Source organism: Idiotropiscis lumnitzeri, chromosome 15 (genome assembly GCF_059441095.1).
Source record: "Idiotropiscis lumnitzeri isolate Australia: NSW breed Sydney's pygmy pipehorse chromosome 15, RoL_Ilum_1.0, whole genome shotgun sequence".
NCBI classification, from domain to species: Eukaryota; Metazoa; Chordata; class Actinopteri; order Syngnathiformes; family Syngnathidae; genus Idiotropiscis; species Idiotropiscis lumnitzeri.
Window position 1 is genome coordinate 9,666,729 of NC_142405.1, and position 20,658 is coordinate 9,687,386.

The window sequence follows — 20,658 nt, forward strand, 5'->3', positions numbered from 1 at the left end:
CCCGCACATGTCCTCTAATCTAATTGCACTGCGCCCATCTTTGTTCAATTTCCACTCTCCTGAGAAGATAGAATTCTAAATCTCTCGATACTGTGTGTCGATTCCTCACCACAATGCTCTTCATCAGCTCCATTCTCACAGTCTGCTCTCCCGTCACAGCGCCAAGTGTTTGGTATACACTGGTGAAAGTGTTCGGCGCAACTGAAATCTGTTGGTCGACACGTTTTGGCCACTGGAAGACACATGCAAAAAATAAAACTGAGTTTGAGATTTGGAAATAATCACACAGTGAGATTATGGGCTACCTTTTTTGGGGTTTTGGTCCTACTTACAGCAAGTATCAGGAAGCTCATCCGTGCCATCGCCGCAGTCATCTATGCCGTCACACACCCACCTCACTGTGATGCATCTCCCATTCCCACATGGGAACTGCTTGCTTCTGCATGTTGTTAGTGCATCTGCTGAGGACAGATAGTATCCAAAAGAAAAAATTCAACTCAGCCCTTCTGTATTTATAAATCACTTGAGGACAACCACAGCTGTATACAAAGTGCTGGACTTGGAGCAAAAATAAGTGATAGAACAACAAACAATAAAATAAATTAAAAAGTTGGATGGGAAGCTACGGGGCGTTCCAAAGAGAGTGACTGGCAATGGAAAAGTCTCGATCCCCTCTGAGCCTTCGTTTAGTCCCCCGTACCGCTAGAGGACCTGAGGGACCCGGCAGGTGCAGAGGCGTGGAGGCACTCAGAGACGTAAATTGGGGCAAGGCCATTTGAAGAATTGAAAATAAATAGATTCTTAAAAATAACTTTAAATTACACAGCAGTATTTTGGACCAACTGGAGACAAGTCAGTAAGAAATCCAGTGCCATCCAGATCTGGATTTCCTCCTTGTAAATAATCTAGTGAGTCTTGCATGTCAATACTCGGTTAAACTCCACTAAGGCAAAAGAATCGAGTCTCAGTGGGAGCCTAGTTGCATTATCGGCAGATTTAGAAGATCAAAATCACTAAACGATGTGGTTTTCTATAGCATAAGGTCGTCTGCGCCAAGATGTGGGCTGCCCCACTAACCTCCAGATATAATGGAGCCACTGAAGTGAAAGCATCAAACCAACTGTTTAGTGCATCGTACAGACAATTTATGAAAAGACACTGGAAGCCTCGAGGGCTTGAAACCCAAAAGAAAACTGAAATACTAATATAGTGTAATACCCTGTGAAAAGATTCAATGGACACATTGACTTTACAAATATAATCAAATCTTTCAACATGTTTGAATTTCTGCCACAATAATTGAAAACGTGACTTGAAAGAATTTGACTCTTTATTGCTCTGGATGACTTTCAGAGCTGTAAGTCACAAGGCAAACATCTGGTGCTTTTGTCCTTGCTGTTGTGGAAAAGTCGGTCTGCTTACGTTCTTAAGCACTTAAACATGAAGTACTCGATTATCTGTGAAGCGATTTGAAGGCATTTTTCTTTGTCTGAAAGCTATTAAGCACACGAAGACTGTAATAAAAGTTCGTGTTTGACTTCAGACTCGGAATCTTACTTAAGTGCATTAATTAAAAACCTAAACAACTTTTAAATAAGCATCAGGGATAGCTGTTTTCTCTGAATCTGTTATGATTGTCATTTAATGCACCATGGTTCACATTCCTCCAAGTCATTTCTGTCACTAATATTCTCCGCTTTAAGGGTTAGTGTCTCAAGATCTCACTCAATCAACCAATTTAGATCCCAATCGGAGTTAAAATTCTTTTTTTTTTTTTTTACGCGCTAAATCGCACCACAGGTGGCACACAGAAAAGTCACCCGAAAGATAGATACTCAAATAATTTATAGATAAATGAAAGATTTATTTAATTATTCACTTCCCACGACAGTTGCACATTATTTATCCATTGATTTTAAAGTTCAGACCTTGAAAGACAACTTTGAAGCATTGCTGGCCAGGAATAAATCAACATTGGGGGAATAAATCTGCCGTGTAATTGATCACTTGTGAGAAAAAAGAACAACACTTTGTAGGCTTATCTGGAAGGGCATTAAACACAAATACTGAAAAAAAAAAACACATGTTCTAGTTACGTTCAACCTTACAGGTTGAAGCGAACACTATGAGACTGCGTGGAACGAAATAGGTTGCCAGTTTGAACACGTCTGACTCATTCAAAAACCAACAAGCTGGGTGGGAACAGGTCTGACAATGTGTGACCAAAACTGAAACTCTGTTTGCACTGGCGAGTGGGCAGGAGGAATTCCATTCATATGCACAGTATTAACGTTTAGTTTTGTTTTTTAAAAAAAAGAAGAAGAAGAATGCATGTGTGGGTTGGGGTGTTTGAGGACGGAGCGGGAAGAAGCCGACCCGTCTTCATGTTGCATCATGTTGAACAAATGAAATACATCAATTGTATCCAAATATTCCCATGGTGGATTTCAAGAGTTCAACAAAAGAAGAGTGGCGTCCAATTCCATTTTATCAATGACCAACTGTCCTCCCCCACTCATAGAAGCTGATTGGCAGAGGACTTGCTGTGTCCTGAATGCCAATAAATGAAAAAGCAGATCACAAAGATCATTCAAAGAAAACGAACTGTTGAGAGACGCTGGAAAAGAATTCCGGTTTATATATTGATAATAAATCAAGGGAACTCGAGAGGCTGGGAATTTTCATGTGAAGAGAAGAGTGGGAAAGGATTTGGCCTACATTCTGGGAAACCACCAACCACTCCCCCCCCCCCCACCTAATCATCCGGCATCCGGTACAGTTAGAAGAGAGGGCAATTTAAACCCAAACACACTGTAGGACATTGTGGATCATAATATAGATTTGATAGAATTTGTCAGAAAAAAACGGGATCAGAAATGAACTCGGACTTACTTGTTTGAACCTGGAAGTAGATGAGAAAAGCCAGCAACACACGGATCGGTTCCATGGCTTCCACGCACACTGGAGGATGCACAAAACTCAACTTTTTGACACGCGCTAATTCTAATATAGAATTTCAACAGAGCAATTGTGTGACGCTGCCGGCGAAAGAGATGGACCTGCACTCTGCAATGTTTGGCAACAACACGAAAGCCATTTCAATGTGGCCCACCGGGGGGGTGGGACCACTGGGGTCCAGGGGGGGCCTGCGGTTAAGAAGGCGGGATTTGAAGTGGTGTGATTCGGGAGCCACGGCAGACTCAACAATCCGGAGGCGGAGCTCTGCCTTGGAGATGATTTTTTACTATGAGTAACTTTAACCTCTTCGCAGAAGGCTCACGTGCGCACGTGGCACATGGAAACATTGGAGGGTTCTTTTTTTTTTTTTTCTCTCTGAAAGTTGAACTTTCAACCTTGTGCAAAACATCCTTGACACCGAGTGCAGGCCTGGGGTCTTTGTTGTAGTAGAAAAAAAAAACATTAAGAGGAAATGTTGGTGGTTTGTGAAAGTTGACATTTTGAAAATACTTCTAAAAAAGTTCGACAGGTACACAAGTGATCCCCATTGTACCTCACATCCAGTTACGAGTGTTCAGTACTGCTCATGACTAACAGACTCAAGCAAATGATGATTATTTAAATCAACATCATGAAGATTAATGTTGACAAAGGTCAGCAAAAGGATTTTTTTCAGGATATTAAAAAAAAGCAACATTTGCATTAAGTAGCTTACTGTAAATAAACAAATCTGTGAGTGGGCAAACCACAAAAAAAAAAAACACAACAGAGGTCATCAGACACGAAATTGTTTGAAATTAGGAATGCAGTGGTGTGCTCACTGTAGAAGACCACAAAAGACTGCTGGATGCTTGCAGAATTCCTTACTGAAGAGAGGAAAAAAAGAGCAAAAGTGCGTGACTAAAGCTTCAAAGTCTGAAACTTCCATATTTACAAGATGCAAAGAGAGTTACAGCACAGACATAGAGATGAGGTAAAGTACAACCCAACAGACAAAATGTCAAAATAGTCATGTTGAATGATTGAGACGAGTTTGAGTATAGCGTGAGATCTGCATCACTCACACTCATATTCTCACCAATGGACAATTCAGTCTTCAATTACCTTCAATTGCACTTTTATAGCATGTGAGACGAAGTCGCAACCACAAAGCCACCGTAAGTCCTCATTATATGTCATCTAAATGATAAGAACACTGATATAAAACTACTACACAATAAAAATGATCTATGTTATATGAGGAATTAAAGAAAAGCCGTGTGACGTTAGCAAGAATGACAAACATTGAGATTAGAGATAATGTGGTGACCTCTGCAGCAGTGATCAATGCATGCTGTACCTTTTTGAGCCACATGAATCTGCCTCGCAACAACAATCCGTGATGTATGTTGTGCATTTAGGTTTGAGTTGCAATTCAAGAAGGGTTCATAAAACACCAAATGCCAGATAGTGAGCCAATGTTGACAATTAGTTTCAAATAGCACTGGCTAAAAAGTAAGAAAGTCTAAACACATCAAATTGTTATAAATGGTATAGCGCTTAAAAAGTTGATCATTCAGCAATTCTGGAGCTATTTATCAACACTCCACCCAGTCCATGTTTATAAAGTATTGCCAAATACTTTATGATTCACAACTGATTTTGTGAAATCAATACAGTCTGATGTTTTTGATGTTAAAAAATGAGACAAAGAAAACCTATCCCCCCCATGCATTTGACCAATAAACTCAACGCATAAATTAAAAAAAAAATGAATTAAATAGAATATACGTTCAGAATAAACCACTTAGACAGCTGCTGCCTTTTAAAGAGCATTTGATTAACTTCAAATAAAGTTTGGAATTTCTAGGAAGATTTTATTTTCGCTTACACTGACTTATTTTAAACTATGTATAATTCCCTGCAACTTGTTTAAGGGTTCTTTTCCATCTGAAAAAAAACAGCACCAAAGAATGATGCTTGCATCACCAAGCAATACTGCAGGAAAGAGCCCAGAGTAAGACACACCCCTTTTTGAGAAACGATGGGATCTCAATCTTTTCCGCCCCTCATTTTCTGGTTCTTCCAGTGTTTGCTCATGTGTCACTTTCAAACAGCCTGCTCACACACAAATAATATGTTACCTGGCTCCTGCTTCTAGGAATGTTGTTGAAGTGATTATTAGAAATGTAAACACTGGTCTAGATTTATAGAAATGTTATGTATTAATATTTCTCAGTTACCTAAATATTGTGAGAACTCATTAACCATGTCTTCACACAAATTTAAAGGCTATAATAAAGGCATTTTGAGCAAATTTGTTTTCAGAACTGTGTATTAAACTAGGAGCCCTTTACATATATCAGCCCCTAAAAAGTAGCAGTTTCAAAAAACGTAGGAGACACCTGTTTCGAAGACATTTTTGATTAAACAGAAATGCACGAGAAAGCTAAATACACAAAATGGTGAAATAGCAAAAAGCAAAGAACATTTAATATAAAATTCAAATAGAAATCATTGCATGATTTGGCATCTTGAACCAATTAAACAAAAAAATCTCAACTATGACAGCGGCAGTAAAATATCAATGTAACAAGCTTCCAATAATTATTGGTGAAATTATGAAACTTGCTCAGAAAACTGGAAACAAAGAGCAAAGGTGGTTAGTAGGCCACCTAGTGGTAAAAAAATAAATAAATAAAAAGCAGCCTGCATATTTATTACGAGAAGCCTTTATTGTATTTTTTGGAATCCAGTGACACCGACACGAGAAAATGGTCCCGTCCCTCCCTCCCTGTTTACATACACAACCTGAGAGGGAGGGGCTGCGGGTGGGCCGTACCATAATCCCGCTTGTAGTCTTAAATTACACAAAGATAATAACAAAGACACATCCAGGTGCATTTCCACAGACGCGCAACATGCATTCAAAAGGGAATACAGTGACTCTTGGTTCACCTCTCAAAAGGATGACAAACTAACGACATAAAAAAAAAAAAAAAAAAAATGCTGTCTATATGGGCCACGATCAGTCTATAAATCAGGATCTGTCAATCTTTCATTTGAGGAGCGTAAAAGGGATGAAAAACATTTTAAATATGGAAGTGGATAGCTCATATCATACGTTCATGTTCACTTATTTTTTGCTTTTATATCAATGATACACTTTAATGAGAATACAACAGTCTCACTAAAAAAACAAACAAACAAAAAAAAATCTGATCTAGGTAAAACTAGGCTTTCCCATTGAACGTCTGTCTCCCTGCTGTACCTTAAGAAAAATATTTAAGTTCCAGTCAAGCAGCTGGTCCATTTAGGAGTGTTTCAGGTTCAGTATTCTTCACTGCCGCTGGCTGAATGCTCCTGAAACAAGAACAAATGAGTATTTTACTAATGAGGGGAATAAAATGCTTTAAAGAACATGCCAGACATGTGAAATATAATGTCAACATTTGACCACAAATTTTAATTCCCTATTTTTTTCAAAGCACTACTTAAGTGAGAGAACTTTTGGTGCTTGTCAGTTTTGTGTTGTTGAAGTACATGAACATCTCTCACCTCTTCCTGTTCATCCTCACTGTCATCGTCGCTCACCACAGGTTTGGCGCGCACGCCACGGCCCCTCCGCCGCTGTCCTTTCCCACCACGGTCGCCCTTTTCTTTCCGGCTCAGTTTAATCTTTACCTTCACAGAACGGGCTGGGAGGGAACACAGCTTGTCATGACCTTTTGTAACATTTGTAAACGTGATTTTCTACAAAACATTCTCTGCTTATGATCCTTACATTCAGACTCAGAACCCTCGTCAAGCTCTTCCTCTTCTTCTTCGCTCTCCTCTCCTTCACTGTCCTCCTCCTTCTCAATCTTCTGTCTCACACTGGTGAATACTGACTGAAGCACAATGGAGTCTTCGTAGATCTGATGGTTTGAAAATGGCGAAAAGTTAGTCTAGATCTGTAAATTTAAACTATACATAAGTGCCTTTCAAATTTTATTCGTTAGTTTAGTGTGTGCATCTTTTTTCATTTATTATGCATTTTCATGATTTCATTTTTCACATTCTATAATCAGATTAAAGTGCATTGCTCTCTTTTTTACTGACTTATTTTTTAACATATAAATTGAGCAGAGGTTCACCTGAATCTTTCTAATTTTAGGTGGTTACATAGGGACAAAAAAATTCTAATTTGGGGCACTGAAATGCAAGTCTATTTGTAAAGTGGTGGACACCAACCAAAGATCCCTCGAGGTTAAAAGTCTGGGCGTTCTGACACAGCAGCATCACATCCTTCTCAAGGTCATTCAAGGTGCGGTACTTATGGCTGCGGATCCTCTCCTGATAGACGCAGCAGTGCAAGTCAGACATGGATCGTCATGTCAAAACGAAACAAAACCGTCATACAGTACCTTGATCTTTCTGAAGTCCACTGGTTTGCGGATAAGCTCATAGTACTCAGGAAGCTCCTTTCGGGAAGGCAGCTGGATGAAGACTTCACTCAGTTGTCGTCCATTAGCACTGAAGTGGGAAGAGAGCATCAATTAGTTCTGACAACTCGGATTATATTTGCATTGCTCACAGTAGCAATGGCAGGTCCAACGGCAACGCGGGGAGTAAAAAGTTTTGACATTTGAAAATCCAGAAAAACAATTGTTGTCAATAATTGTTTGCCAATCCAAAATTTGAGTGAGCTCACCCGTCCTTGTATTTGATGACGGCATCAACTATCTTCTTCATCTTCTTGGTGAGGGACGGAGGGTTCGGGGAGAGTTTCTCAGCAGGTGGCCGACCACGTTTCTTTGCTTTCTTCAGATCGTCGTCCTTGTCGCGTCCTCGCCCGCTGCTGGAGCTCGGAGTAGCGGGCCCGCCGTCATGGTCGCGGTCTCGCTTGCGCTTTCTGGTTGTTTTTTTATGGCGCACTTCCTCCTCGATGTCTTCCAGATTACCCTCTTCTATGGCCTATTGAAAAGAAAAGATGAGCAAATTCAGATAGGACAAAAACGCAGCTGTCATTTGAAATACCCGTTAATGTGACAGACCTTCAACCACTGTTTCTCGGTGAGTGAGTCGCTGTAGTCCACCTCCTTACGCTGGCGGGAACCTCGGCCAAACATCTTCTCCTCCTCTTCTTCGCAGGTAAGCCTCTCAACCTCAGCGTCATCTTTCAAAATCCAGCCGGGGAGATCATCTTCCTCCATCAGGCGTGGTTTTCTCTTGGGGTTGCGGGCGTCCTCACGGCGCCTGTCGAGATCCATGCGCTGGATACGACCGCAATGCAGATGTTTAGTGGATTTGGATTATTTGATTTCGACTTATCTCATGATTGAAAATGGGGTGATATTAACCATGAACTGTTCAAACTCTTCTTCGCTTCTGGCAATCATCTGATTGACTGTCTCATCGTCAGGCACTTCGTCTTCTTCCTGCAGAGAGATCAGCCAGTGGGAGTGAGGCAAGCCAACAGGTAGAATATTGGGGTACCTCACGAGTCACCTCTCTCAACTTGAGAACAACTTCAGCAAAGCATAAAAAAAAAAAAAAAATTAAAAAAAAAAAAAATAAATTGTTATACTCAATGCACCTTGACAACTGCATGTAAGAGGTTTGTGCAAATTAATGTTATAGCAATATCTAAATTTAATTTTAAAATAAGCCAAACAAAAATGAGACAGGGACAGTAGAAAGAGGAGGAAAAAGTAAAAGATTAAGTGTTACATGAACTACTATATTAATCATCAATGAAGAAGCAGAAATACAAAAGAGAAAAGGAAGTGTCTGGATGGTCAAAATCCTGAGAAAAGAGGAAGAGAAATAGGGGAAGAAAAAATGAGGAGAGAATGAAGATGTGGGAACAGCGCACAGGGAGATATGGGTGGGTGGGCAATGTGGGAATGTTCGGATCACACCCACCCACGTCCCCCTAGTGCGGCAGCCTCCACGAGCCCCGACCTCATCCTGTTCCTCGTGCTCCAGAATGGCCTGTAAGAAGGCCCGACGCTCACAGCCTGATGACTTCTGGTCAAACATGCCCGCCTGGATGACCTTCTGGTCCACGTTCAGTTTGTACTTGGCAGCCGCAAGAATCTTCTCCTCCACGCTGTTGACAGTGCAGAGCCGAAGGACGCGCACCTCATTCTGCTGACCGATACGATGGGCTCTGTCCTGAGCTTGCAAGTCCTGTAAGATAAACGGAAAAATCAGCAGGTTTCTACCGTGTCGTGCAAAACTATTTACCCCCTTCAAGCATATTTAAGCGTTCATGATCATTCAAAGACAAGTATCTTTAGGGAAAAAAAACAAACCTATCTGGCCCTACATAAAGAAGTAAATTCCTCTTGAACCTTATAAGTGAGTGTGATTGATTTGATTTCTTTAAAATATTAGGATGGTTCTGGGCAAAATACAAGCAGAGCGTTAGTATTCTTTTTTTTGAAGTGTGATACATATACAAAAAATATGTAGATTTTTTTTTTTTTTTTTAAACAGGACTGCAGGAATACTTTTTGCCAGCAGTGTACATGTTGAAGATTTCATTACCTGATGGGGGTTCCAGTCACTGTCAAAGATCACAACAGTGTCAGCAGACTGCAGGTTGAGACCCAAGCCTCCTGCTCGGGTGCTGAGCAGAAAGACAAAGTAGTCAGAAGCCGGGTCATTGAAAGTTTTCAACAGCATCCCACGGTCCTCCGCCTTTGTGGTCCCTGTGAGAAGGAGATTAAAAAAAAAAATCATATACCGTGGGGGACTGGTAATATTAAATTTAACATGCATAGTTTGGACCTTGCGGCAACACAGGGGTCAAATGATCAACACATATGCCTCAAAGTAAACCGGTTATGTGTTTGGTTAAGAACCTCCTGTATGGAGTTGCACCTGTGCTTGTGTTTTTTTTCTTCCTATCTTCTACCAGTTTCCAAAAATATTCATGTTATTTGAGGATTCTAAATTGCCCATAGGTGAAAATAGTTATCAGTCATGGCAATCTAGGTTGTACCCCAATTTACTTATCTATTTATTTAATAAAGTTTAGGATTTGTCATTTGGAGCTAATTTGATTAAAGGATAAACAACATTTGAACTTTGGTAATCAACCATAATAAATGTGTCATGACACATTTTCTTGTTAAAAAAAAAAATAAAAAAAAAATCAGGTGTCTCACCATCAAGACGCAGGTACTTGAAGTTGCGGTATGCAAAGTAATCTTCCATGATGGTCATAAGTGAGGTCATTTGACAGAAGAGCAGCACTTTGTGGTTGGTGGCTCTCAGCTTGGGCAGGATACGATCCAGCAGCTCGAATTTCCCAGAGGAACGGTACAAGTCAGCACTGGAAAGAAAGAAAAAGATAATAATCAAGAATTAAATCTGTAAGGCAGTATTTCGAACACGATGCAGGCATGTAGATAGAGTAAAATCCCAGTTTATGTCATACATACCCAGACACTATTCCACCAGAATAACCCAGATGCTCGGAGAAAGACTCCTGTAAACACACATCATATAAAATGTTATCTGCATTCATCACATGTATACATTCACCGGCAATTTATTCATGCGGTAATCTCCCGCCAAATTTTTACCTCAATGTGTTGGAACATGTAAGGGTGATTGCAAATCTTTCTCAGCTGCATAATCGTATTCATCAGAGTCTTGGTGCCACCTTTACCCTGGAAGAAAACAATGGGACATGCACCTATCAGTGAACTCCTCTCTTCAATTACTGAAAAATGAACGTTTCTAACTTTATATTTAAAAATCAAAATCAATCAATCAATTACCTTCTTATCTTTCTCTGATCCATCTGTGAGCAAGACCCCTTTCGCCTGCATGTGTCTATACAACACTCTCTGAAGGGCTGACATGTCACATTTGATCACATATTCCACCTGGCAAAATAACACAAAAGGGTCAAATCGGGAACATTAACTTTGGTGTGTGTGTGAGAAAGCCTGCGAGAATCATTTTTTTTGTGTTTTAATTCAGTCAACGGCCATTTTATTAAAAAATAGGAGACAAACCTTCTCCGGTAACTGGGCCTCGACTTCCTTTTTGAGCCGGCGCAATAAGAAGGGCCGTAGCACCTTATGTAGACGTCGAATAATGAGAATGGTCTCTTCTTCATTGAGGTCAACCTTGAGAGGGAGAGGGGGAGTAGTTAAGGGAGGATGGTGAGACTTATTCATAGCAACTGTATATGGGTTCAGTAGCTAATTAAGTGTAAAACAAGCCGCCATGTTGACACACTGTTAAGGTCACTGGATACAGTAGGTTAATTTGCAACGGTCCTAAAACGAGCATCAGTTTTTTATAATCTTGGAAATGATGCTTACTTTCTCTCCAGTCATAGCGAATGGTGCGTTGAACCATTGTTCAAAGGTGCTGCAGCTCTTGAAAATGGTGGGCAGGAGAAAGTTAAGTAGGGCCCAGAGCTCAGGGAGCTTGTTTTGCAGAGGAGTGCCTGTGAGCAGCAACCGCCTTGGGGCCAAGTAGTGCGTGTTCAACACCTGGGTCAGTTTACAGTGGTGGTTCTTCATTCGATGGCCCTCATCCACAATCATATACTTCCAACGAAGCTTTTGGAGGACATTACAGAAATGTAATTAAATTAAACTACAATTCAAAGTTCTTGGTTTTGACTTGCAAGTGGACACGTACCTTTGCCAGCACCTGCTTATCTTTGATGATGTACTCGTATGTGGTAAGCAGCACATTGAATTTGCCACTGCGCAGGATGGGAACAAATGCACGGCGAGCAACTGGAGAGCCCTGAAAAAATTGGCAGAATAATTTAGAGACGTGATTGCAAAAATGTTGAAGGATTGATATTGTCACATGTACTGTAACTCATGTCTGAAAAGAAGCTCGATATAGACAGTGAAAAACTGACCTTGTAGGAGACCTTCACAACAGATGGCGCCCACTTATCAAACTCATACACCCAGTTGGACAGTGTTCTACGTGGGAATATAGAAATTTGGATTAGAAATAATGCTGACTCCTGGTGAATTGATAAGTGCATTATAACAGATTCAATAAACATGCAAAAGTGAGCACACTCACAGAAAGATTATTGACATTGTATTGAAAAAAAAAATACTGAAGAAAATCGGACTATTTTGTGGTCTGCTAGCATTACTGAAAAAAGAAACAATAAAACCAGCCTGACAAAAAAAGCTGGTACCCTTTAGAGGAGTTCCAATTTAAAAAAAGAAAACTGTTTTGTTAAAACTGTCTGCGTGACCTGACATAAGTACTTGATGAAAAGGATATTTGGAAAAGAGAAAAAAAATCACTCTCCGGCAAACAAGCAAACAACCAGAGACATACAGGCATACCCCTGCAGCCTCGCGTTTTACATTGGGCTTAAGAAGCCATGCTGAAACTTCGGTGGAATATCCATCACTGGTTAACAGCAAAAGTTAAAAAAAGAAATTTAACAGATCCCAAGAAAAAAATAACAGTAACATAGCTGTCTTTCAGAGGATGCAGGGCCACAGACAGCTGACAAGATTCAGAACTGGCGCAGAATCAGCAAAATTTTGTCTCTAAAGCACCAACGGTTCTTCCTGCGTGTGTAAATACATCTCGTTGCTATGATCAACAATAACAATTTCTGGACTCACGAGAGCGGTACGATGATGAGGAAAGGCCCGTTAATGCGCTTGTATTCCATGAGGTAGGTAATTAGGGCAATGGTCTGGATAGTTTTTCCCAGTCCCATCTCATCAGCCAAGATGCCATTTAAGTTGTTGTTGTAAAGTGACACCAGCCACTCTAGCCCTTTGATCTAGATAGGAAAGGTAAATTCGGCTTATTCTGGCAATGAAAGAAATGAGCTCATTCTGTTTTTTGCACCACTTGTGTACCTGGTATTGTTTGAGCTGACCGTTGACCAACAATGTAGACTGTCTGTCCACTTTTTCAGTGACTGCATGAGCCACAGCGTAGTAGGACTGCAGGCCTCGATTGAAAGATGCACTTCCGTACTCATCATCTACATCCTGCTTGGCATGCCTGAGGCAAATAAAAATGATCGGAGTCACATGGTTGAAACATCTCCGAAACAAAACAATGCCTAAAATTGACATTTGAATGAAATTAAATGTGTGTGCTTCAACAAGTTGTATAGTTTTTTTGGCCTCCACAGCAAAATTAAGACAGACTAACAGACATTGGCTTTTCCGAGGGTAATGACGATATCTTACTCGATGATGTGCCGAACATCCACTTCAGACACGTCTTCGCTGTCTGGGTCTGGGATCTTCTTTTTCTCCTCGTTCTGAGCTGCAGAAGCATGAGGTTTCTCATCCTCGTCCTTCACACAAAAAGGTGAGATAAGGTCAGGCAGAGCAATACAAGGCACCGTTCTGCTCTGGTTATGAAGAATAACTTGGGTAGCATACATCATCTTCCTCCTCCTCTTCAGAGCCACTGTCTTCACTGTCTGAACGTGGTGCTACTTCATACCTACAAAAAGACAAATTACTCAAGACGTAAATTATTTATTCTGCCCAAGGAGTCTATAATTGAAAACATAAATAAAAAAGTGAAACAGGTTGCAGTTATTGAACTGACCCAGGGTTCATTTCAAGCCAAGTTTCTAGCTGACCCGCTTTCGGTGCCTCAACCCCTGTCAGGATTTTTCCGCTGTCCACATGGATGACCTTCACTGGGAGGTCACTCATTTGACTGGTCTCATCCAACGGCTGGGAGAAAAGACAAAAGTACCACAATTGTAAAAATGTAATATGCAAATACACATTTATTGACATAGTTAGGCAAGTAAACATGGATTGTCTCAAATTGGTTACTGAACCATGCGGAACGCGGCATCAAACACGGCCAGAGAGCAAAAGGGGTTGTCACAAATCTAACAACTTCCCATTTAAAAGCAAGGGGACTTAAACCATAGCTAACTCCTATTTCGATGACAGATTTCAATTTTAATCGTCATAGCTTACCTCCCCATCGGGTCCAAGAGCAGCAGTGCCACCCTCTGCAGGCTCTGGCTTCTGAAAGCATTAAAGTCACAAGACAATGATTCACACGTAACAAAAACATTATGTCTTAAATTACACTCAATAATCACCTTCTTTTTCTTCTTCTTTTTCTTCTCCTTGAGAGCTTGCACAGCTTTGTGGGCTCGCACCAGCTCAGTGAGGTTGGCCACATATTCATCTGTCTGCTGCAAGAGGTAGGCCAGACGCTTATCCTTTTTCTGGTCGATGAGTTTACGATAGCCCTCCTCATCTTCAGCCTGATGGATGAAACCATTACACACTGTGATGGATCCGGTGAATGCACTCAATGACATTTATTGTAAATGAGTTTGTATATAAGTGAAAACGATTTTGGAGAGACAGCTCACCATCAGCCTTCGCATTCTCTCTTTTTCAATGCGCTCATTCTCTTTCTTCTGCTCACGCTCAGTGTTTGCATGGTAGGTGGCGATCGCTTTGGTGGCCTTTTGGATCTTTGCTGTGATGGATCGATGGTACTCCTTAAAGTCCTTAGCGTGCTGCAGGATGCTGTTGAGGTATTCCTATGAATGGTAGACAAGAGCGGAAACCTTGCTTTATTCCGTACTCGGTTGATCCGTCGTTTAAAATGTTTTAGGACAAGGCAAGTGTAAAGCAAACATCAGTGGATGAACACCACCTAAAAGATGTAAAGGACAATCCTCCACCAAATTAAAAAAAACAAAAAAACTTCGTAATGCATACCTGGTGTTTCTGTCGACGTTTTCGTTCTTGTTCAATCTTCTGTTGTTTTTCAAGCTTCTCTGTGATACGAGCCTCACGTAAAGACTGTCGCTTGCTGCGCTTGTAAGCCTTGGCATTCAGAGCAGTTTCTAGAGCAGTGTCACGACGCATGCAGACCACCACCTCTTGGCGTAGCTGGAGGAGAAAAAAAGCCAAAATATTTAGATGCAAAACAAATAAAAGTGGATTTAGATATCAGTCGTGCAGGGTTTAATTTTCGTCAGTCAGAAAGTTTACCTGTCTCTGAAAGTTAAGCAATCTCAGGGCTTTGAGCTCAATGGTCGCTTTGGTACGTAGGTCACCAGCGAGGGAACCAGGTAGATTCTCCAGCTCCTGAATACGGTGAGCGATACGGGCTTGTAGCCTGCAAAAACAAAGATCAGAAACACCCTTGAGAATATATAGTAATTGCAAATATTGAATGTGACTATAACAATTGGTAGCAAAGAAACATTTAGTTTAACAGAGACCAACTGTATTCACCTGTACTCCCTCTCCTGGAGGATTTCCACTGGGTCCAGCCCTCTGGGTTTTTGGATCGGGGTAATGCGATTCTGCTTCTGGTGAAGCATCATGGGAGGGGGCTGTGCAGGTTGACCTGGAGACTGCGTCTGAGGGGGCATTACTGGTGAGGCAGCAGGTGGCACAGAGGGAGGAGCAGGAGATGGTCTGCCGGTGGGCTGAGGAGGAATCAACTTCTGAGGAGGATTGGATGGGGTAGCGGCATTCACCATTGGTCCTGTAAGAGAGGGAGCAGATGTGAAACACAAATGTTGCTTTAATTGGTCAGTGTGATGAACTTTTTTTTTTCTTTCTTAAAATGTATCTGACATGCATCTGCCGAAAATTCCCCAAGAATTGGGAACTACACAACAGACTTATCCTCTTACGCCCTTTTGAAAACAGATGGCTTGGAAGGAGTTTTCCTAGTTTTCCAAGCTGCCGGGACGCAGTCTGGAGGAAAACTAACCCCAATCTGTAAAATTGTGTAAATGTGATTTTTGTAAAAAGTATGCTCGATAGCTTGGAGCTGGTGCATTTCAAGGTGGATGTCATCCAAAGAGGCGGCTTTTTAAAAGACAAAGGAATAGCTCCCACAGCCAACTCTGTGGTGTGCCGGCCATTATGTTCATCTTATTAATTGATCACGTTTACCAGTGAGCTGGTACTACAAAGTAGAAAGTTAATACATTCAACAAGACTAACGGTACCTTCAGGCCATGACTTAGGAGGTCCATTGGCAGGCTGGCCTTGCATGCCAGGGGGAACTCCTGCTGGTCCAGGGGGAGGCATATTGGGACCAACCATGCCTGAAAGCACAGAAGTAGTAGTCCTGAGACATTTCCACATGTCATCATTCTCAACAAGGATAAAAGGAGAACTCCAGGTTGGTCAGATAACCTGTGGTAGACTGCTCAAACTTTTAAAAGTCTAAACACTTGGCAAGCGCTTTTCATGGTTTTTTTTTTGTACTGCAGCAAAATAAATGTAAAATGTTTCTCGCATTGTTCCTATGCTCACCATGAGGTCTGTTGTAGTTGGCCTGAGCTGGTCCTGGCCCTGGTCCGCCTACAGGACCGGCAGAAGGGGGCATGTTAGGCATGGGCTGTTGCTGCATCCCTGGCATGGGCCTCTTCCCTTGCACTGCCATCTGCAAGTGGTCCGGTAAGGGCTGACTGCGTGCAAGCATTTTATAGGCCATAATCTGAGCCCTGAGTTGGTGCAACTGGTTCTGGTTGAAAGGCGTGGGTCCTGCTGAACCCCCTGGTCCACCTACAGCACCACCTGGTCCACCTGGACCTGGAGGACCCCCGCGGTTTGGCTGTCCCATTCCCTGATTAGGGTCCCCTGCACCCTCCATTGGGCCACCCCCTGGGCCAGATGGACCACCTGGCATCATAGAGCCAGACGGAGGACCATTAGCGGGGACTGGGCTTGGTGCATGCTCCGAGACGCCCAAAGGAGAGGGATAACCTTGGGAGCAAGAACACAGGGATTAGATTCACTTTTAAGTAACCTTTGGATTTAATATGTTTGGGAGCTGGCTGACAGAACAACCAGAAGAAATATTTTTACCTAGATGGATAAAATAGGAACAAAGCACTGGTTGCTGACTAAAACAGATGCACTTGCTTTACTGGACAAAATATGACATTACTTTGTAAAATTTCTCCCTCAAGAACTATTTCATATTACACTGTATATAAATCCAAATATTTACACATTTACAATTTGGTTGACGTAACAATGTTATCAGTTTTCGTTCATCTCACATTGTTCTTCTTTAGCAACTATCATTTTTGTTGTATGAAACTGGAAGCCGGCCCTCTGGTTGCCTTTATGTAAGACAACTCATGCTGCCAAATTTACAACACAAGAGGAAAAACCGGCTAGATGTGTTCTTGCTGTCTCTCTTGCACACTCGCTTTTGCTTTTACTGTCTGGATGACTGGCTTGTCAGTTATAATTATGTGCTGTACATCTGTTCAGAGATTAATTAAAAAAAAAAAAGTTTTCAAAATTTAATCTCGCATTCAACTGATTGTAAATTAGGTACTTATTTTAAAAAACGTTTAAGCATTTTGCATTATCTCATACTCTACTGATTGCAAATAGAGAAACTCTAATGAGACAAGTCCTTGAGATCTACAAGGAAAAACCAGCTCGTCCTCACTAATGGAGTGGTTATTATACTTGTATAGCCAACGCCACAGATCCATAACTGTATATTTATATTTTTTTAAACCTGCTGTGACTAGGTACAACTCTATGACATCTCAAAGTGAATAAGGACGACTCTAAAGAGTACTGCAGCCTATTATACTCAAGACAATTGATTCTATCGAGACTCATGACAGTTGACCCGCCCACACCGCTAATCAGAGTGAGAGGTGGACAAAATTCAGCTGAATTCAAAGACACCTTTGGGGCCTTGTGGTGCAATACCTTGGGAATGTTGGTCCATGGGGCTTGGAGGAGGCCCCATTCCACTGTGCCCTCCTGGTCTCATGGCCATGCCCTTCATTTGACCGTAGCGAGGGTCATCAGGCATGCCCTTCTCGTGCATGGCATCCATTGGCTGGATTAAAGGTAAACAATTATTAGACAATGGACTAAAAAGTGGCTCATTTGACTTATGTATTGGTAAATATAATCTGGTCACTGAATCGTAATACGATTATTTCATAAAACAGATGCAACTACACAAACCATAGGCAAGCAAGCACAATTATGACACTGAAGAATATTTTTAGCAATATAACCGTAAATCAAATTAGTCATCATCCACAAATGTTAATCGGGGAGGATAGCAAAAAAGCAAAGGATTTTTTACTTTTTTCTTTTTAAAATACTGACTAAATATTTACAATAAACAAAATAATGCAAAATCATGTATGTACTTTGTGCATCTGGTGCATATTTTCCTGAGGATATCCTGAGGGTCCCTGTGGAGGGTGTGGGTGTCCCGATCCAGGAGGTCCTGGACTGGGGCCCATCATACTATGGGCAGAGCCAGGGGAAGGACCTGGACTTGGACCCATCATACCACCTGGAGATAGACCTGGGCCAGGGGAGGGACCGGGCCGAGGTGTCCCTCCCATTGGGGGGTCAGGAGTGGCCATCTCTCAGGGGAGAGTGGGGATGTGAGGCAGCAACAAGGACCCCTATGAAGAATAAAATTTAAAAAAAGGAGTGCATCATAACCACCCATTAATAATGCAGTCACATTCATTCAATAAGGACATGATAGGTATTCCACATTTTAAGGAAAGTTCAATTCAATTCTTTTAACTTTTATTTGAAATAAAATTTGAAGATCAACTTCTCAATGTTCCTAATGTCCCATGTTCTCCAAAGTAGCTCGAGTCCATAAAGGACATGTATCTGCTCTCAATAGTCAGGATTAAAAACATATCACTGTTTTGTTGTTTCCCCAATTGATGATATTAACACGGGGGCATTCGGTATTTTTAATTTTCAGAGAACGTTTATTCATTTTGAGATTTGAGACTATTTACAAACATAAAACACCACTCCTTTGCAGGCATTACTTTTTTTGAATGTGGAACACTTCCTTGTTAATTACGATGTGGAGTAAACCATGTAATTGCTTCTCTCTTTTATTGCCTTCACCGTCTTTGTTATTGAATTATTGCTATTTTAAGTTAGAATGTATGTTAAGCGCTTTATTTTACCGCTGCAGCTGTTGTGATAGTCTGTATACAAAAACAGATGTGTTGTATTGCATTGTATTATCATGTTATCGCATGAAATAAAAGTATTCAAATGAACATTCTACTTATCATGCTTTAACATTTTAAAGACTTTTAAAAGCTTCATTTATGACATTGTAATGCCAATCGAGGTATTGTTTTTGGATTCATGGATGCCTTTCAAGATTATGTCAGCAACCGCGGGAAGTTTGCATTAACAATACAGTCAGTTAATGTTTTTAGTGATTCATTAAAAAAAAGTATTCACATTACCATTAATTTAAACAAATAAAATGGAAATATAAAGATGCACGTTTATCAAGAGGGAACTTTTTGTATGTCAAAAAGTCATTTACATAGAATTTACAGACCAGAAGGCAATAAACCGATCAAAAATAAATGTTGTATTCTAAAATATAATATGTACAGCTCATATTCCAAAGTTATAAAACGTTCTCATAAATTAAAGAAACATGTGTTGTTATTTTCTAAATCTCTTACATAGTAGGTCAAACTCCCTTTAAACAAAAGTCAGTTCGGTCTCAGCGCTCAGACTGAGTGACAGTTTAGGAGTTAAACTTGAGAAAGATAAGTCCACACTTTTAACTATTTAATACTTCAATATCAATCAACAATTAGAACCGTTTGTAGATATTCATCACAAAACTATTGTCATATTTAGCTTAGCTAGCGTTAGCAAGGCCCAGCTTGTTTCATTGTCAGCGTTACTTTGTGTCAGTTCGCCGAATTGTTCGTCTACAACATTGCTTTTATCATCAAGTGATTAAATAACGCAACCATTAACGTCACACCAAACCGTGCTTTTCATCATTACATCCCACACATTAGTATGCGCGGTAAAAACAAAACAAAATGTTGAGAAAACAACACAAGTTATTTGATGACGGGAGCTAACAAAGCTAGCGGGTTAGCCGAGTTAGCCTAGCCGGCCATGCTTTTCCAGGCCAATTAGACAGGAAAATAAATTTAGACGAGCTGTTCGTATAAAAGCAGCGGCGAGCCAAAGTTTGGCGCATCCCTCGCCGCTTTCGTTGATTGATCCAAAGCGCCTCCCGTACCCTCGTCTCCGCTCCGCTCACAACACATTTCCAAATATAAATTTCATTCATTGCTCGCAGTCGCGCCACCGCCGGTTAACTGCGGTGTCCGTCTTTTCTCAAACATCACCCATCCTACAAAAAGCAATCCATCCCGGAACCATCTTGTCGCTCACTACGGTGACCCCCTCAGTCTAACAACAACATCGAATTGGACTTACACGAACGGTGAACTGCGGTGTTTAAAATCTTGCCGGTCTCAAAGTCTCTTGGTTTTCCTCCCTGCCAGAAAACAAAGAGCGACCTACCCAGGCGTTTTTTTCCCTCACCCTCCCCTCCTCGCTGAGTAAACTGGAACTGCCTAGATGGCTCAACAGCGCCCCCCTTCATCGCTTCTCATTCCCGGCGGAGCCCCGTGAAAGCAGCAACGAACGCTCGGAAAGGGAGACTGAATTGGAGGGGGGGTGGGCTGGAGCTTCCACCGACCCATGAGCAACCTTTATCCGGCTCAAACTTAGCAGAAAAAAAGCAACCACATGTGTGCAATGAGACGACTATATTCAGCATGTTTATTCCCAATCCTCCTTGTGAAAAACTGCACAGTACAGTGCAAAAAAAATGATTACAGAAAAAACAAAAAAACTATGTAATCAATATATATGTAGATCAATATATATTTTTGACCTGAAT

The 20,658-nt window shown here is 41.1% G+C and overlaps 2 protein-coding genes across 3 annotated transcripts in view; both read right to left on the reverse strand.

The window, feature by feature from the left end:
• ldlra (low density lipoprotein receptor a) overlaps nt 1–3,085 on the reverse strand; it is a 10,271-nt gene extending 7,186 nt beyond the window's left edge. Inside the window, exons 1-3 of the mRNA XM_088316362.1 lie at nt 2,893–3,085; nt 333–461; nt 110–232 (exon numbers count right to left, since the gene is read on the reverse strand). Of these exons, the coding sequence (XP_088172488.1) occupies nt 110–232; nt 333–461; nt 2,893–2,947 (307 nt within the window). The 5' untranslated portion in view covers nt 2,948–3,085. The remainder of the gene's footprint in view (nt 1–109; nt 233–332; nt 462–2,892) is intronic.
• Nucleotides 3,086–5,653: 2,568 nt separating this feature from the next.
• On the reverse strand, nt 5,654–20,349 carry smarca4a (SWI/SNF related BAF chromatin remodeling complex subunit ATPase 4a). Of its 2 annotated transcripts, none has more exons than XM_088316120.1 (34): nt 20,190–20,349; nt 18,098–18,361; nt 17,643–17,775; nt 16,218–16,670; nt 15,908–16,006; nt 15,180–15,435; nt 14,934–15,060; nt 14,658–14,831; nt 14,303–14,476; nt 14,024–14,191; nt 13,896–13,946; nt 13,510–13,640; nt 13,338–13,401; nt 13,140–13,249; nt 12,801–12,948; nt 12,558–12,721; nt 11,822–11,888; nt 11,590–11,700; nt 11,265–11,507; nt 10,953–11,066; nt 10,713–10,820; nt 10,515–10,601; nt 10,371–10,417; nt 10,095–10,261; nt 9,472–9,635; nt 8,884–9,111; nt 8,280–8,357; nt 7,974–8,192; nt 7,631–7,893; nt 7,344–7,452; nt 7,171–7,272; nt 6,722–6,854; nt 6,496–6,635; nt 5,654–6,300 (listed from the first exon to the last, which is right to left on the reverse strand). In XM_088316120.1, the coding sequence occupies exons 2-34, from the start codon at nt 18,317–18,319 to the stop codon at nt 6,268–6,270; spliced, it is 4,887 nt and encodes a 1,628-aa protein (XP_088172246.1). In that variant the 5' UTR covers nt 18,320–18,361; nt 20,190–20,349; the 3' UTR covers nt 5,654–6,267. The 2 variants fall into 2 exon arrangements, with proteins under 2 accessions (XP_088172246.1, XP_088172245.1); XM_088316119.1 differs by having other exon boundaries at nt 8,845–9,111.
• Nucleotides 20,350–20,658: the final 309 nt, after the last annotated feature.